Raw genomic sequence first — 20,017 nt, 5'->3', positions numbered from 1 at the left:
TAACACACATGGGACGTGGACTAGACCTAAAACACACATGGGACGTGGACTAGACTTAACACACATGGGACGTGGACTAGACTTAACACACATGGGACGTGGACTAGACCTAAAACACACATGGGATGTGGACTAGACCTAAAACACACATGGGACGTGGACTAGACTTAACACACATGGGACGTGGACTAGACTTAACACACATGGGACGTGGACTAGACCTAAAACACACATGGGACGTGGACTAGACTTAACACACATGGGACGTGGACTAGACCTAAAACACACATGGGACGTGGACTAGACTTAACACACATGGGACGTGGACTAGACTTAACACACATGGGACGTGGACTAGACCTAAAACACACATGGGACGTGGACTAGACTTAACACACATGGGACGTGGACTAGACCTAAAACACACATGGGATGTGGACTAGACTTAACACACATGGGACGTGGACTAGACCTAAAACACACATGGAACGTGGACTAGACCTAACACACATGGGATGTGGACTAGACCTAACACACATGGAACGTGGACTAGACCTAACACACATGGGATGTGGACTAGACTTAACACACATGGGACGTGGACTAGACCTAAAACACACATGGGATGTGGACTAGACCTAAAACACACATGGAACGTGGACTAGACCTAACACACATGGGATGTGGACTAGACCTAACACACATGGAACGTGGACTAGACCTAACACACATGGGATGTGGACTAGACCTAAAACACACATGGAACGTGGACTAGACCTAACACACATGGGATGTGGACTAGACCTAACACACATGGGATGTGGACTAGACCTAAAACACACATGGGACGTGGACTAGACCTAACACACATGGGACGTGGACTAGACCTAACACACAGACAGACAACCTGGTTCATTCAGGAACTAATCAATAGCATATTAACAATACATATGTAGGGTGACCTTTCAACACATAGCCCTGCCAGAAGCCCTGCCAGAAGCCCTGCCAGAAGCCCTGCCAGAAGCCCTGCCAGAAGCCCTGCTCTCCCCTGTGGACTGACAGAGGACAGAGTGGAATCTGTTTTAGACCTGGTTAAATACTGCTATCTCTATTAGACTAAATGAAGTGGAAAATACTTCTTAAAGGGGGTGAACTCAACTTTAATATGTCTCCTCCATGGTCGACAGCATCCTCATTTTCCAAACTTGCTGGCCTACATATAGGATCTACATATAGGGCCTACATATAGACCTACTGTAGACCTCCAGCCATGTGTATCATATAGACTAGACCTACTGTAGACCTCCAGCCATGTGTATCATATAGACTAGACCTACTGTAGACCTCCAGCCATGTGTATGATATAGACCAGACCTACTGTAGATCTCCAGCTATGTGAATCATATAGACCAGATCTACTGTAGACCTCCAGCCATGTGTATCATATAGACTAGACCTACTGTAGACCTCCAGCCATGTGTATCATATAGACCAGACCTACTGCAGACCTCCAGCCATGTGTATCATATAGACCAGACCTACTGCAGACCTCCAGCCATGTGTATCATATAGACCAGACCTACTGCAGACCTCCAGCCATGTGTATCATATAGACCAGACCTACTGTAGACCTCCAGCCATGTGTATCATATAGACTAGACCTACTGTAGACCTCCAGCCATGTGTATCATATAGACTAGACCTACTGTAGACCTCCAGCCATGTGTATCATATAGACTAGACCTACTGTAGACCTCCAGCCATGTGTATCATATAGACCAGATCTACTGTAGATCTCCAGCTATGTGTATCATATAGACTAGACCTACTGTAGACCTCCAGCCATGTGTATCATATAGACCAGACCTACTGCAGACCTCCAGCCATGTGTATCATATAGACTAGACCTACTGCAGACCTCCAGCCATGTGTATCATATAGACTAGACCTACTGCAGACCTCCATCCATGTGTATCATATAGACCAGACCTACTGCAGACCTCCAGCCATGTGTATCATATAGACTAGACCTACTGCAGACCTCCAGCCATGTGTATCATATAGACCAGACCTATTGTAGACCTCCAGCCATGTGTATCATATAGACTAGACCTACTGTAGACCTCCAGCCATGTGTATCATATAGACTAGACCTACTGTAGATCTCCAGCTATGTGTATCATATAGACTAGACCTACTGTAGACCTCCAGCCATGTGTATCATATAGACTAGACCTACTGTAGACCTCCAGCCATGTGTATCATATAGACCAGACCTACTGTAGATCTCCAGCCATGTGTATCATATAGACTAGACCTACTGCAGACCTCCAGCCATGTGTATCATATAGATCAGACCTATTGTAGACCTCCAGCCATGTGTATCATATAGACCAGACCTACTGTAGATCTCCAGCCATGTGTATCATATAGACTAGACCTACTGTAGACCTCCAGCCATGTGTACAGTCTGAAATGATTGACACCCTTGATAAAGATGAGCAAAAATTACAGTATAAAATATAATTCAAACACTGAGCTACGTATATTGTATGCAAAAAAAATACTACTACTAAAACAATTGTTCAGAGACATTTTTTGTTTAACAAGCAATTTTTTTCACTCGAAAAGGATTGGGGTCAAAATTATTGGCACGCCTGTTTTTCCAATACCTCACCTTGCGAGGATAACGGCACTGAGCATTTTTCTCAATGTTTTATGAGTTGGAGAACCCATTGGGAGGGATTGTAGACCATTCCTCAGTACAGAATACTTCTATATCATTGATATCCTTTGTCTGTACTTATGGACTGCCCTCTTCAATTCAAACCACAGGTTTTCAATGGGTTTCAAGTACGGAGACTGAGATTGGCCATTACAAAAATGTAGATTTAGTGGATTTTGATGTGTGCTTGGAGTTATTGCCTTGCTGGAAGATCTACTTATGGCCAAGTATAAGCATCCTGGCAAACAGGTTTTGGAACAAAAATAACCTGGTAGTGGGTAAAGATACCATAAACATGGGCCCCAGGACCGTTGGAAGCAAAATAGCCCCATAACATCAAAGATCCACCATATTTTACAGTAGGTATGGGGTTATTTACTGCTCATACATTCTCATCCACCATATTTTACAGTAGGTATGGGGTTATTTACTGCTCATACATTCTCATCCACCATATTTTACAGTAGGTATGGGGTTATTTACTGCTCATACATTCTCATCCACCATATTTTACAGTAGGTATGGGGTCATTTACTGCTCATACATTCTCATCCACCATATTTTACAGTAGGTATGGGGTTATTTTCTACTCATACATTCTCATCCACCATATTTTACAGTAGGTATGGGGTTAATATCTGCTCATACATTCTCATCCACCATATTTTACAGTAGGTATGGGGTTATTTTCTACTCATACATTCTCATCCACCATATTTTACAGTAGGTATGGGGTTATTTTCTGCTCATACATTCTCATCCACCATATTTTACAGTAGGTATGGGGTTATTTTCTACTCATACATTCTCATCCACCATATTTTACAGTAGGTATGGGGTTATTTTCTGCTCATACATTCTCATCCACCATATTTTACAGTAGGTATGGGGTTATTTTCTACTCATACATTCTCATCCACCATATTTTACAGTAGGTATGGGGTTATTTTCTGCTCATACATTCTCATCCACCATATTTTACAGTAGGTATGGGGTTATTTTCTACTCATACATTCTCATCCACCATATTTTACAGTAGGTAGGGGGTTATTTTCTACTCATACATTCTCATCCACCATATTTTACAGTAGGTATGGGGTTATTTTCTACTCATACATTCTCATCCACCATATTTTACAGTAGGTATGGGGTTATTTACTGCTCATACATTCTCATCCACCATATTTTACAGTAGGTTTGGGGTTATTTTCTACTCATACATTCTCATCCACCATATTTTACAGTAGGTATGGGGTTATTTTCTGCTCATACATTCTCATTTTAACACCGAACCCACCACTGGTGTGCGTGGCCAAAGAGCTCTATTTTCATGTCATTCAACAAATGTAAATGCCTGGGGTATGCTAAACAGCAGTGGCTCTTGGATTGAAACTGGTGTTTCGGTCATGAAAATAGAGCTGTTTGGCTACGCTCACCAGCGTTGAGTTTGGCATCTAAATATACAGTAATTTTTGTTCATCTACTCTACTTATTATGGATCCCCATTCATTCCTGCCAAGGCAGCAGCTACTCTTCCTGGTGTTTATTATGGATCCCCATTCATTCCTGCCAAGGCAGCAGCTACTCTTCCTGGTGTTTATTATGGATCCCCATTCATTCCTGCCAAGGCAGCAGCTACTCTTCCTGGTGTTTATTATGGATCCCCATTCATTCCTGCCAAGGCAGCAGCTACTCTTCCTGGTGTTTATTATGGATCCCCACTCATTCCTGCCAAGGCAGCAGCTACTCTTCCTGGTGTTTATTATGGATCCCCATTCATTCCTGCCAAGGCAGCAGCTACTCTTCCTGGTGTTTATTATGGATCCCCATTCATTCCTGCCAAGGCAGCAGCTACTCTTCCTGGTGTTTATTATGGATCCCCATTCATTCCTGCCAAAGCAGCAGCTACTCTTCCTGGTGTTTATTATGGATCCCCATTCATTCCTGCCAAGGCAGCAGCTACTCTTCCTGGTGTTTATTATAGATCCCCATTCATTCCTGCCAAGGCAGCAGCTACTCTTCCTGGTGTTTATTATGGATCCCCATTCATTCCTGCCAAGGCAGCAGCTACTCTTCCTGGTGTTTATTATGGATCCCCATTCATTCCTGCCAAGGCAGCAGCTACTCTTCCTGGTGTTTATTATGGATCCCCACTCATTCCTGCCAAGGCAGCAGCTACTCTTCCTGGTGTTTATTATGGATCCCCATTCATTCCTGCCAAGGCAGCAGCTACTCTTCCTGGTGTTTATTATGGATCCCCATTCATTCCTGCCAAGGCAGCAGCTACTCATCCTGGTGTTTATTATGGATCCCCATTCATTCCTGCCAAAGCAGCAGCTACTCTTCCTGGTGTTTATTATGGATCCCCATTCATTCCTGCCAAGGCAGCAGCTACTCTTCCTGGTGTTTATTATGGATCCCCATTCATTCCTGCCAAGGCAGCAGCTACTCTTCCTGGTGTTTATTATGGATCCCCATTCATTCCTGCCAAGGCAGCAGCTACTCTTCCTGGTGTTTATTATGGATCCCCATTCATTCCTGCCAAGGCAGCAGCTACTCTTCCTGGTGTTTATTATGGATCCCCATTCATTCCTGCCAAGGCAGCAGCTACTCTTCCTGGTGTTTATTATGGATCCCCATTCATTCCTGCCAAGGTAGCAGCTACTCTTCCTGGTGTTTATTATGGATCCCCATTCATTCATGCCAAGGCAGCAGCTACTCTTCCTGGTGTTTATTATGGATCCCCATTCATTCCTGCCAAGGCAGCAGCTACTCTTCCTGGTGTCCGGCAGAATTAAGACAGTTATACAGTTATACAGAATTAAGAAAGTTATATTTTAAAAACATCACAATAAATTCATTATAGGCCCATACTCCACTACCACATATCTACAACACAAAATCCATGTGTCCGTGTGTGTCTAGTGCGTATGTCATCATGTTATCGTGTGTGTGTGTGTGTGTGTGTGTGTGTGTAGACTCCTGTGAGTGTACATGAAGACAGAATAAATACAATTTCTAAAATATAAATACAATTCAAGGCTCAACTCAGATAGAGCGGGTAGCCATTTTTTTATAGCTATTTAGCAGTCTTATGGCTTGGGGATAGACGCTGTTCAGGAGCCTGTTGGTGTCAGACTTGATGCACTGGTACTGCTTGACGCGCGGGAGCAGAGAGAACAGTCTATGGCTTGGGTGGCTGGAGTAAACATGAATGAAGTGTGAGGAACTTAAAGAAATAAGTAAGCCCCAGTCCGACAGCTTGTGAATGTTGAAGCTGTAGTAGTATAGTATAGGAGTAGGTATAGTTATAAAGGCTTGTGAAAACCTGACTTAGCATAGATTAAGTACAGGTAATTCATTATCGGCAGAAAGAAGGAAGTTAAGCATAAACGCAGGGTAAAGAAGTAAGGAGGTAACGAAGAAGAAATGAGAACCAGTCAGACAACTAACGAATGTGAAACTTTAATCAGTGTCATTAAGTATAACCGCTAGTTGAGTTATGACGTCTTAATATGTTGAGCTCTTAGTCAGTGGGGGATTATCAAGGTACATAACCACAGTTTGAGTTATAGGCCTCATAATGTTCAGCAATATTGCATCCTGGTTAAAGGTTGTCTGACTGGCAAGAACAGGAAAGATAAGTATTATTATTAGGGTTATTATAGTAAACAAAAACTGAAACTAAAAAAATATAAATTGGAAAAACTATTTAGTGAACTGAAATTGAAAAATAAAATAAAAAAGTTCAAAACTAAAACAATCCTGAAACTATTATCTTTGGGTGCAAAAATACAACAAAAAAAGCATAATAAATTATGTTTAGCTTGAGTTTTTCTTCATTCTAAACTTTGAGGAAAATCTAGAGAACGTCCTCTTGCTCAGTTGTGCACCGGGGCCTCCCACTCCTCTTTCTATTCTGGTTAGAACCAGTTTTCACGGTTCTGTGAATGGAGTAGTACACAGCGTTGTACGAGATCTTCGGTTCCTTGGCAATTTCTCGTATGGAATAGCCTTCATTTCTCAGAAGAAGAATAGACTGACGAGTTTCAGAAGAAAGGTCTTTGTTTCTGGCCATTTTGAGCCTGTAATGGAACCCACAAATGCTGATTCTCCAGATACTCAACTAGTCTAAAGAAGGCCAGTTTAATTGCTTCTTTAATCAGAACAACAGTTTTTAGCTGTGCTAACATAATTGCAAAAGGGTTTTCTAATGATCAATTAGCCTTTTAAATTATAAATTGGATTAGCTAACACAACGTGCCATTGGAACACAGGAGTGATGGTTGCTGATAATGGCCTCTGTACACTGTCATGACGTTGGCCTGGGGGTAGGTTTATGACAGTCATAAATACCTCTCCCCCCTTTTTCCTCTCTCTACCCTACTGATTTGACATTTGAAAATCCTTTGGTTAACATAGAGATTCTGGGAACATCAGAAGGTGGGGGGAAATGAACTATATTCTGGTAATCCGACCAATTGAACATATGCGGTGGTACTTAATGAATATGACGTCAGTTCGGTTGTCATCTGGGACATTCTCATTGATGATAGGATGACATAAACTCTACAGTGGAAAGTCTGCACATTGTAGTTATCGGATTCACATGGAATTGTTGTTCAATTTAAATGTTTGAATATAAAAGTATTGGTGAAGAGATTAAATGTAATTTTAGCTTCCAAATGAGAGATTTGGGTTTTCATAAGGTTAGGGCTCTGCTCAATCAGTGGCCCGCCCCTGTGAAAGAGACATGGGTTATAAAACTTTTCAAACACACCACTATATAAAGCCTTGACGAAAATGTAACCTCCTGTTCCAAGTACGTGAAGTCTGCAGCCTCTGCGTTAAAAGGACTAACATGTCAACTACAGAACTAAGCCAACATCAGCGTGAGCTTTGGTTGCGAATGGTATGAACTTTGAACTCTTATTCACTACAGAAGTGATACCTCCTAGCCGTTGAGTTAGCAACAGCAGCTGCAAACGTGGGCTAGGAAAGAACAGACAGAGTACCCCGTCTACCACACAACGACGTTACTACAACGTATCCAATTGACCACCAGAGACATAGGACTCGGTTGGGCAACACAGCCTTCCATCTACCACCAACCTACCGAAGCGCAGCTCAGAGTGAATATTTATTGCATTTTCCTTTTTCAAATGGGCGGTAATTTAGAATGCATAAGATACTGTATTTACGATAGAGACATCGCTTCCCCTTTGTTCCTCAGTCTTCCCGCTCTTTCACTAAAACCCAGCCCCTTTTCTTTGTGTAACCAGCTGTCATATCTGTTCTGCCCGACAGGGACGTTTTCCTTTATGACGTAATTTGTAATCAAGGTATGATTCATTCTTTGTATATGTAATTCTGTGTGATTAGTTAGGTATTTAGTAAATAAATAATTAAACCCAATTTTGCATTGCTGGTTCAACTTGTTAGCCAGGGTTCTTGAAGATAACCAAGAATTTGCAACATTCAGATGAGACTGAATTAAGGTGACGATTAATATTGACTGCTATTGATGGAAAATATTACTAGGTCTTTAAGAGTTTATTCGGAAGATAACAGCTCTATAAATATTATTTTGTGGTGCCCTGACTCTCTCGTTAATTACATTTACATGATTAGCTCAATCAGGTAATATTAATTACAGAGAAAGGATTTTATAGAATAGCATGTCATATCATTTAATCCGCCATAGCCAAAGACACGACAACGCCTATGTAGATATTTCATAAGAAATCAGCCGTTTCCAGCTACAATAGTCATTTACAACATTATCAATGTCTACACTGTATTTCTGATCAATTTTATGTCATTTTAATGGACAAAAAAAATGCTTTTCTTTCAAAAACAAGGAAATATCTAAGTGACCCCAAACTTTTTAATGGTAGTGTATATATTCTTATTCCATTCCTTTACGTAGATTTATGTGTATTAGGTTGTTGTTGTGGAATTGTTAGATTTAATGTTAGATATTGCTGCACTGTCGGGAACTAGGAGCACAAGAATTTCGCTACACTCACAATAACATCTGCTAATGTGTATGTGACCAATACAATTTGATCTGATTGCGTCTGAGGTCACTGTCCATTTGAAAGGTCAACCTGGCAGGGCATTAAGTGACCTGTGTGAGCTAAATACCTGGAAAAGATCAAAGGGGGAAATGTTTACTATGTCACCTCTCCAGTTCTGGCAGGTAAGAATGGTTGTTTATTCTAATCTGTTGTCTGTGGCAGTGGATCTGGTTTCTGTCCCTGCATCCCAAGCATTTGTGGAGAGAATATTCAGCCTGTCATCAGACTTGAGAAACAGAACATCCACCTCTCTGGAACACAAGAGTCTTCTCGAAGATAAACCAGAAAATCGTGTTTGGTTGAACACAAACACCCCCCCCACACACACACACACACAAACACCCCCCCCCACACACACACACACACACACAAACACAAGCTGGCTGTGACATGATAGATTTGTGAAGAAGTGTTGTATTGTTTTTTGCCGTTGTTGCAGGTGTTTTCATAAACCCTATTTGAAGGGGTTAGTCAGTGATACATGTTTAATATTACATAAACATAGCTTTACATAACATAACTTAATTTGTTGTTTCCTCTGTCAGATAAAGGCACTTGATTATTCTTACATCTTCTACTAAAGTAAAAACAAAGAGTGCTTATCCTTTAAATCCAAGTCACATTAGGATAGTTTTCATATTTAAACCTAACCAAACCTATGTCCTGGCCATGGAGTTGTATGGAGTCCTCTAGTGGCCAAAAGTCTGTGTTAGCATGTGTAGTGTCATTGAGGACTTTCGCCATTTTGATTTAGTCAACTGGGCGGGACTTCCAACTTCATTGGCTAATCCCTCCTGATGTCCCTGTTGGCATGACTTGATGACCCAGTTGGCATGACTTGGTGTCTCGGCTGGCATGACTTGATGAGCCAGTTGGCATGACTTGATGAGCCAACAGGGATGAGCCAGTTGGCATGACTTGATGAGCCAGTTGGCATGACTTGATGTCCTGGTTGGCATGACTTGATGTCCTGGTTGGCATGACTTGATGAGCCAGTTGGCATGACTTGATGAGCCAGTTGGCATGACTTGATGTCCCGGTTGGCATGACTTGATGTCCCGGTTGGCATGACTTGATGTCCCGGTTGGCATGACTTGATGTCCCGGTTGGCATGACTTGATGACCCGGTTGGCATGACTTGATGACCCGGTTGGCATGACTTGATGACCCGGTTGGCATGACGTGATGACCCGGTTGGAGTCGTGACAGCCTGGTCATCAGGAGGGATCAGCCAATTCATTTTACTTGTGAAGAAGAAAATTGACTATTTAAGACAGCGATGGCCGCCTCAATGGCGCTGCCCATGCTCTCATAGACACCATAATGACACAGATACAGAGATTTATGTCTATTGCCTTATGTCTTACTGACCCCCCAGTGGCGAGAAGTGGCATCCTAAAAACACATAAATGGCTCCTCCCTCCCCCTCCTCCCTGCCTCCCTCCTCCTCCCTCCCCCTTCCTCCCTGCCTCCCTCCTCCTCCCTCCTCCCTCCCCCTTCCTCCCTGCCTCCTTCCTCCCTGCCTCCTTCCTCCCTGCCTCCCTCCTCCTCCCTCCCCCTTCCTCCCTGCCTCCCTCCTCCTCCCTCTCCCTCCTCCCTCCCGCTCTGCCCTCTCTCCCCCACTAAGTAGCATATGCTACTTTCTGTCATTAACACTAAAACTGAAACTAAGCAATATACAAAATAAATATAAATGTTTTTTTTTAATCAAACTTAAACTAAATAACAAATTGTAAATCATGTCTGAAAATATTAAATCACAAAACTATATTAACCTTGGTAGGTTAAGGAATAAAACATGTATATCAATGCAGATACATTTGCCTATAAAGCATACCAAGCATAGGCCTACAGTTGGATTGCAGCCCAGTGCAATGCATTAAGGACATTGGTGTTAGACAGATCCACAGATGATGCAATCTCAATCGCATTCCACCCTTTCCCACACTGGACAAAAGGAACACCTATGTGAGAATGCTGTTCATTGATTACAGGTCAGCGTTCAACACCATAGTGCCCACAAAGCTCATCACTAAGCTAAGGATCCTGGGACTAAACACCTCCCTCTGCAACTGGATCCTGGACTTCCTGACGGGCCGCTCCCAGATGGTAAGGGTAGGCAACAACATCTGCCACACTGATCCTCAACACAGGGGCCCCTCAAGGGTGCGTGCTTAGTGTTCTCCTGTACTCCCTGTTCACCCACGACTGTGTGGCCAAGAAAAACTCCAACACGATCATTAAGTTTGCTGACGACACAACAGTGGTAGGCCTGATCACCGACAATGATGAGACAGCCTATAGGGAGGAGGCAGTGTGGCAGTGTGGTGCCAGAACAACAACCTCTCACTCAACATGAGCAAGACAAAGGAGCTGATCGTGGAATACAGGAAAAGGAGGGCCAAACACACCCCATTCACATCAACGGGACTGTAGTGGAACGGGTCAAGAGTTTCAAGTTCCTTGGTGTCCACATCACCAACAAACTATCATGATCCAAACACACCAAGACAGTCATGAAGAGGGCACGACAAAATATTTTCCCCCTCAAGTGACTGAAAAGATTTGTCCCCAGATCCTCAAAAGGTTCTACAGCTGACTGGTTCTACTGGTTGCATCACCGCCTGGTATGGCAAATTCTCAGCATCCGACCGTAAGCCACTACAGAGGGTAGTGCGTACGGCCCAGTATATCACTAGGGCCAAGCTTCCTGCCATCCAGGACCTATATACTAGGCGGTGTCAGAGGAAGGCCCAATTTGTTTTCAAAGACTCCCGTCACCAGTCATAAACGTTTCTCTCTGCTACCTCACGGCAAGAGGTATTTGTTTACCAAACTCCCTAACAAAAGAAGCTATTTGGACATAATTGATGGACTTTATGGAACAAATCAAATCGAACTGGGATTCCTGGGAGTGCATTCTGATGAGGATCAAAGGTAAGTGAATATTTATAATACTATTTCTGACTAATGTTAACTGCGCAACATGGCAGATATTTATTTTGGCTGTTTTGAGCTCTGAGCGCCATACTCAGATTATGCTTTTTCCGTAAAGTTTTTTTAAATCTGACACAGCGGTTGCATTAAGGAGAAGTTTATCTATATTTCCATGGAAAACACATGTATTTTCATCAACATTTATAATGAGTATTTCTGTAAATTAATGTGGCTCTCTGCAAAATCACTGCATGTTTTGGAACTACTGAACATAACACGCCAATGTAAAATGGGATTTTGGGATATAAATACGAACTTTACCGAACAAAACATACATGTATTGTGTAACATGAAGTCCTATGAGTGTCATCTGATGAAGATCATCAAAGGTTAGTGATTAATTTTCTCTCTATTTGTGCTTTTTGTGACTCCTCTCTTTGGCTGGAAAAATGGCTGGGTTTTTCTGTGACTTGGTGGTGACCTAACATAATCGTTTGTGGAGCTTTCGCTGTAAAGCATTTTTGAAATCAGACACTGTGGCTGGATTAACAAGAATTGTATCTTTAAAATGGTGCCTAATACTTGTATGTTTGAGAAATTTGATTTATGAGATTTCTGTCGATTTGTATTTGGCGCCCTGCAATTTCATTGGCTGCTAGCGGAACCCCGTTCCCAGACAGGTTAACAGCTTCTAGCCCCAAGCCATAAGACTGCTGAACAATTAATCAAATGGCCACCCAGAATATTTACACAGACCCCCCCCCTTGTTTTTATGCTGCTGCTACTCGCTGTTTATTATCTATGCATAGTTACTTTACCCCTACCTTCATGTACAAATGACCTTGACTAACCTGTACCCCGCACTCGGTTCCCGGTACTCAATGTTTATAGCCTCGTTATTGATATTTTATTGTGTTACTTTTTATTTATTTTTTTTTACCTTAGTTTATTTAGTAAATATTTTCTTAACTCTATTTCTTGAACTACATTGTTGGTTAAGGGCTTGTAAGTAAGCATTTCACAATAAGGTCAACTACACCTGTTGTATTCGGCGCATGTGACTAATAAAATTTGACTTGAAGTGGGATCTGTGTAGCTATAATTGAGGTGATAAATTTCAACAGATGAACCATGTGGATGTTCATTTATTACTCATATCGTGAAGGAGAGACAGTGAGTGATGTAATAAAGGGAACTTGGACTTGACACCTTTTAACAACCAGGTCAAGACATCACTCAGGTTCAAACATGATAAACAGCCTGGAAATAACCAGTCAGTCAACAATCAGTCAACAGTCCGTCAACAGTCCGCCAACAGTCCGCCAACAATCCGGCAATAGTCCGCCAACAATCCGTCAACAGTCAGTCAACAGTCCGCCAAGAATCCGTCAACAGTCAGTCAATAGTCCGTCAACAGTCCGCCAACAATCCGTCAACAGTCTGCCAACAATCCGTCAACAGTCTGCCAACAATCCGTCAACAGTCATACAAATCAGTTAATCCATGAAATGTAATTTGCCCTGAGGGCACGATCGCTACAGCAGAAAGATAAATAACTTGCTCTCGCTTTAACAGTTGAGTGATTTTCTGGTTTGTAATGTCTCCATAAACAATCACGAGACACACCGTGCTCCAGGCAGGAGGAAACAGTGTGTGTGTGTGTGTGTGTGTGTGTGTGTGTGTGTGCGTGGCCTATAAGAGAAGACTGGTTTTGTTTTAGATTTGCATGATGGCCTAGTATTAGGATCAGTGTTCAACAATGACTTCCTTAATTGTGCCACTCTGATATTTACAACCATTTAAATGCATCTTGAAACATAAGGTTGTTTTATCCTCTACTGCGAATAAGGTGTAAACTATCAAGACATTTACCAAAGTGCTCAAGTCGTTTACATAATGTGCACAAGTCCATGTTATTCAATAAGACCCTGGGGGATTTGAGTATCCTTGTACAGCTGTAACATTGTAATAACATGGAATGAGCTAAAACTATCCAGCTGTTAAAACATTTATCTGACTCATAACATGTCTATCCAGCTGTTAAAACAATTATCTGACTCATAACATGTCTATCCAGCTGTTAAAACATTTATCTGACTCATAACATGTCCATCCAGCTGTCATTTGGAGCAGTAACCATTGTAAGAGATCAGAGCAGAAGAACAGAAAACGGAACAGAGAAGAGAGAACAGAACATTGCTTTGGACAACAGGAGAAGGGCACATTGCATTGAACCAAAACCATTCTACTATGTGTTTTTTTGTTGTTGTTTTTTTTACTGTTAAAAAATTCAATCATAGTTAAATACAATTTTATTATTTTCTCAAATATTAACCAAACATGTATTTGGCAATTCTGAATGGTATGATTGTGTTTAAAAAATATATATATGTTAAAAATATGAACAGGGCTGAAAATAATAGAAGACTAAATGAAAATGAGGCAAACACCTCCAAGTTACCCTAAAATGTAATGAACACAAGCAATGGTACACAATGTAGCCTACATACTAGAGAGCCTCAATACGCTAAGATAGCAGACCAATTCATGCGCGCAAAAGCCTACGTAAGAAATGAATGACCCAGTGAGTAAAATCAGATTCGATCAGATTTGAACGAAAACTGGGACACAGCAGGTGTTCGCATATTGATGCTTTCGCTGCATTATGTTGACGATTACAGTACAATGCCTCCAACGTTTGAGCAGCGTAGGCTATGTGGAGTAGAATAAATAATGAAAAAAAAGTCGTTATTACCATTTCGTTCCGGCTGTTAAGGTATTTTTCGACTTCTGATAAACTTCTCACTGCTGAGTCAGCGGTGGCCATAATCATCGAGTCGGTCTCGCGGTTGGGTTTAGGAATTTGAGTCGGTGTAGTGTTCCGTTCACGATGTTTCATCATTTGTAGTCTGACACGATCCTTGTCGACCGACCCTTCACACAGACTGATATGACCATTCTCTCTCTCTCCTTCCCAAGCCGAAAACACTAAACAATGTGCACTCAGACTCCGCCCAGTTGAAGGTCTGCCGAGCAGGAGGAGGAGGTTAACCCTATCGTTCTACCGTGGGTGAGGTTAAGGACACAACCGACGCTTAAACTGATCAACCAAAACCTACAACTGACCTTTACCTTAACCCTAACCTTAACCAAACCCTTGCCCCAAAAATTCAGAAATTAAATATCGGTTTGGGCGTCATTAATGTCCTTATAACATTTTCCTGCTATCATTCCACCCTCCACCATACTGGAGACAGTGACTTGAGCAGTTTGTCAAACGTCTCAGCCTATCACAATCCTATCACTACTCCAACCATTCCAAACGTGTTAAACAACAGAAACTGATGTCACCATAATACAATCTGAAAGGACAAATGTAGGCTGCCACAGTAGTCTCTCTTCTCTCTCTCTCTCACACACACACACACACACACACACACACACACACACACACACACACACACACACACACACACACACACACACACACACACACACACACACACACACACACACACACACACACACACACACACACACACACACCTTATCTAACCCATTCCCCCTGGAGCCAGTATGAAACCAAACAAAGCTAGCCCTCAAAGCAATTAAGGACTAGAAACAAAAAGGACAAAGGACAGTGCCTTGAGTGTTTACTCTTTGCGCAAATAGATCCACCCTACCAGGACCAGAGGCCCTGGGATTGGGAACAGGCCAACCATTCTAGTCTTGGCCGAGTTCCACAAGCCTTTTTCATTAACGTATTCACGTAGATTGCTTAGTGTTTACGACTAGTTTCATCCGCCCAACTTGGTGGTTCTCCAACTGTGAAACTGTGAGAATATAAATGAGCTTTTAAAAGGTGTTGGAAGTCTTCCTTACCTGAATAGAATACCTTATCTGTTATCCACACAGGCGTGTTGTTGCTGTAATACTTCCTCTCTTGATTTGTTGGTGATGCTTGGGTTGTGCCTGAAATGACACCATATTCCCTATATAGTGCACTACTTTTGACCAGAGCCCTGGTAGTGCACTATATAGGGAATAAGGACCAGAGCCCTGGTAGTGCACTATATATAGGGAATAGGGACCAGAACCCTGGTAGTGCACTATATAGGGAATAGGGACCAGAGCCCTGGTAGTGCACTATATAGGGAATAGGGACCAGAGCCCTGGTAGTGCACTATATAGGGAATAAGGACCAGAGTCCTGGTAGTGCACTATATATAGGGAATAGGGACCAGAACCCTGGTAGTGCACTATATTGGGAATAGGGACCAGAGCCCTGGTAGTGCACTATATAGGGAATAGGGACCAGAGCCCTGGTAGTGCACTATATAGGGAATAGGGACCAGAGCCCTGGTAGTGCACTATATAGGGAATAAGGACCAGAGCCCTGGTAGTGCACTATATAGGGAATAGGGACCAGAGCCCTGGTAGTGCACTATATAGGGAATAGGGACCAGAGCCCTGGTAGTACACTATATAGGGAATAAGGACCAGAGCCCTGGTAGTGCACTATATAGGGAATAAGGACCAGAGCCCTGGTAGTGCACTATATAGGGAATAAGGACCAGAGCCCTGGTAGTGCACTATATAGGGAATAGGGACCAGAGCCCTGGTAGTGCACTATATAGGGAATAGGGACCAGAGCCCTGGTAGTGCACTATATAGGGAATAAGGACCAGAGCCCTGGTAGTGCACTATATAGGGAATAAGGACCAGAGCCCTGGTAGTGCACTATATAGGGAATAAGGACCAGAGCCCTGGTAGTGCACTATATAGGGAATAGGGACCATATTCCTGTAGTGACACCTCTTGCACTGAGATGCAGGGCCTTAGACCACTGCGCCACTCAGGAGCCTTGCAGACTTGGTACAATCAGATATGAGGATATTGGATCCCTGGCTACCTGACAAACACAAGCCAGCAACGTATTCACTAGGTCATCAAGTTTTAATGTGCTTACCAATGAGTTTCATTAGTAGGACGCGTTCACCAGGTGGCTACAGCAAAGCAGGGATTAGGGCTACAGTCAGTGTGCGTAGACAGGGTCATAGTGACACACACACACACACAGGGGTGTATAAGGGGTTGTGTGTGTGTGTCTGTGTGTCCCTGCTACCCCCTCATAAAATATTGATCGACAAATACGACTAACTGTAAGTCTATGCCCTCCCTTTCACTGACGCTTCTTCCACCTTTAGACATCAGACGGATAATAAACACCAGAAGAAGCCATCAGATACCTTGAGATATATACGTTTTGCATTATTGAAAAGATTCAAGGTACAGATATGGAAATAGTCTGTCGTGGATAACAGATGAGCTATAATAATAGTGTTTCCCCTATTTATATATATATATTTTTAATCGTGGCCACCACTGCAAAACCTTTTAAATAGAAATGATGCACCAAGAAGACCCAATCTACCAGAAATAGCATCGGGGACTCTGGAAGACTGCATTGTGGGTAAATAATAGTCCCTTTTCTGATCCTCACAGAGAGAACATTGATGCAGATTGGTGATCTTCCCAATTTAAATAAACATCAGCAGTCCAGCAGTATGATCAATTGAAATTGAAATTCTCATGTCGTGTATCACCTACTAAAACTATGTAATTAAGCAATATCACTTCTTTCAAATTCTATTACAATTTAAATGCTTATAGCCTTTGCGCTATAGACTCTTTTAGCGGCTATACATAGCCTATATAAAGCTGCTTATAAACAGATCTCTTAGCTTTATAGCTTATAGCCTCTCAGAATACAAGTGGGGGTATGGGTTGGACAGGCTGATGGGACACTTGATGTAACCATTTAGCTGAGAGCATGTGTTTACCTCCAATTCACCTCATCTACAGATCAATATCAGTGAAATTCCATGGTAACAGAGTGATGCAGACTCAGATTTTTCACTTTAAAATGTACGTCAGACAAAAAACAATGATTGCAAAGTTGAACAAACCAACTCTATGCATAAGGATTCATTTTAAGAATATCCACAAAAAATGTGCATAAAAACACATTTACAGTGCATTCGGAAAGTATTCTGACCACTTGACTTTTTCTACATTTTGTTACGTTACAGCCTTATTCTAAAATGGATTTAAAAAAAATGTAAAATACGCATCAATCTACACACAACATCCATAATGACGGCAGGATAGCCTTGTGGCTAGAGCATTGGATGAATAACTAAAAGGTTGCAAGTTCGAATCCCCCGACCTGACAAGGTACAAATCTGTCGGTCTGCTCCGGAACAAGGCAGTTAACCCACTGTTCCTAGGCCGTCATTGAAAATAAAAATTTGTTTTTAACTGACTTGCCTAGTTAAATAAGGGTTTAATAAAATGTTCGTTTTTTTTTTTTTTTTATAAACAGAAATATCACATGTACATAAGTATAAGTGACCCTTTACTCAGTACTTTGTCGAAGCACCTTTGGCAGCGATTACAGCCTCGAGTATTCTTGGGTATGACGCTACAAGCACATCTGTATTTGGGGAGTTCCCCCATTCTTCTCTGCAGATCCTCTCAAGCTCTGGCAGCTTGGATGGGGAGCGTCGCTGCACAGCTATTTTCAGGTCTCTCCAGAGATGTTCGATTGGGTTCAAGTCCGGGCTCTGACTGGGGCACTCAAGGACATTCAGAGACTTGTCCTGAAGCCACTCCTGTGCTGTCTTGGCTGTGTGCTTGGGTTATTGTCCTGTTGGAAGGTGAACCTTCACCCCAGTCTGAAGTCCTGAGCACTCTCCAGCAGGTTTTCATCAAGTATTTCTCTGTACTTTGCTCCATTCATCTTTCCCTCAATCCTGACTAGTCTCCCAGTCCCTGCAGCTGAAAAACATCCCCACAGCATTATACTAGAGGCAACCATGCATCACCATAGGGATGGTGCCAGGTTTCCTCCAGACGTGACGCTTGGCCTTCAGGCCAAAGTGTTCGATCTTGGTTTCATCAGACCAGAAAATCTTGTTTTTCATGGTCTGACAGTCCTTAAGGTGCCTTTTGCCAAACTACAAGCGGGCTGAGGTTCTTTAACTGGTAACCTCCCTGACCAAGGCCCTTCTCCCCCAATTGTCAGAGTGACCATGGGGTTGTTGGTCAACTCCCTGACCAAGGCCCTTCTCCCCCAATTGCTCAGTTTGGCCGTGTGGCCAGCTCTAGGAAGAGTCTTGGTGGTTCTAAATTTCTTCCATTTAAGAATGATGGAGGCCACTGTGTTCTTGGGTACCTTCAATGCTACATAAATGTTTTGGTAACCTTCCTCAGATCTGTGCCTCGACATAATCCTGTCTCGGAGCTCTACGGACAATTCCTTCGACCTCATGGCTTGGTTTTTGCTCTGACATTCCCTATCAACTGTGGGACCTTATATAGACAGGTGTGTGCCTTTCCAAATTATGTCCAATATATTGACTTTCCCACAGGTGGACTCCAATAAAGTTGTAGAAACATCTCAAGGATGATAAATGGAAACAGGACGCACCTGAGCTCAATTTAGAGTCTCAAAGGTTCTGAATACTTATGTAAATAAGGTGTGTGTTTTTTATTTGTAATACATTTACAAACATTTCTGAAAACCTGTTTTTGCTTTGTCATTATGGGGTGAATGTGTGTAGATTGATGAGGTAAAAAAATTATTGAATACATTTTATAATAAGGCTGTAACGTAACGAAATGTGGAAAAAGTGAAGTGGTCTGAATACTTCCCGAATGCCCTGTACTTGAAGAATAGTGCAGATGTAACGTTTGGTAACAGAATGACAGCAAAAACAGAGCAAACCGTCATTCTGCACTGTTCTTCAAGGAAATGTGATTTTGCACCATTTTTTTGTGTGGAAAAGGTTCAAATTCATCCTTGTGCATTGAGTTGTACGGTTTGTGTAACTTTGCAATCATTGTTTTTTGTTTGACATACATTTTAAAGTGAAAAATCTGTTACCTTGGAATCTATTACCATGGAATTGCCCTGATATTGATCTGTAGATGGGGTGAATTGGAGGTAAACACAATCTCCGCTTAATGGTTACATCATCAAGGGTGCGTTCGTAAATTCACTCTGGCTATCTACTCCAATTTCAGAGCACTCGTCTGAGCGTGCTAGAGCACAGAATAATTGACACATTTACAAAACGCTGAACCCCCGTTGAACATGGCCGATGTCAGTAAATGTCGGCAAAAAAAAAGCGTCATTAAATTGTTGGCAGCAGCAGTTAATCACCAACGCTCTGGATAACATGAACGGCCTAACCAGCTCTGTTAGGGAGAG

The 20,017-nt window shown here is 42.2% G+C and overlaps 1 protein-coding gene across 1 annotated transcript in view; it reads right to left on the bottom strand.

Annotated features, from left to right (window-relative positions):
• The window catches only part of LOC110500415 (transmembrane and coiled-coil domain protein 3), a 41,151-nt gene extending 26,146 nt beyond the window's left edge, over positions 1-15,005 (bottom strand). Inside the window, exon 1 of the mRNA XM_036959974.2 lies at positions 14,498-15,005. Coding sequence (XP_036815869.2) covers positions 14,498-14,644 — 147 coding nt within the window. The 5' untranslated portion in view covers positions 14,645-15,005. The remainder of the gene's footprint in view (positions 1-14,497) is intronic.
• Positions 15,006-20,017: the final 5,012 nt, after the last annotated feature.

The sequence above is a fragment of the Oncorhynchus mykiss genome, chromosome 2 (genome assembly GCF_057628025.1).
Source record: "Oncorhynchus mykiss isolate SJ-2025 chromosome 2, ASM5762802v1, whole genome shotgun sequence".
NCBI lineage: Eukaryota > Metazoa > Chordata > Actinopteri > Salmoniformes > Salmonidae > Oncorhynchus > Oncorhynchus mykiss.
Note: the sequence above shows the minus strand (reverse complement) of the source record. Positions and strands in the feature narration are given on the sequence as shown.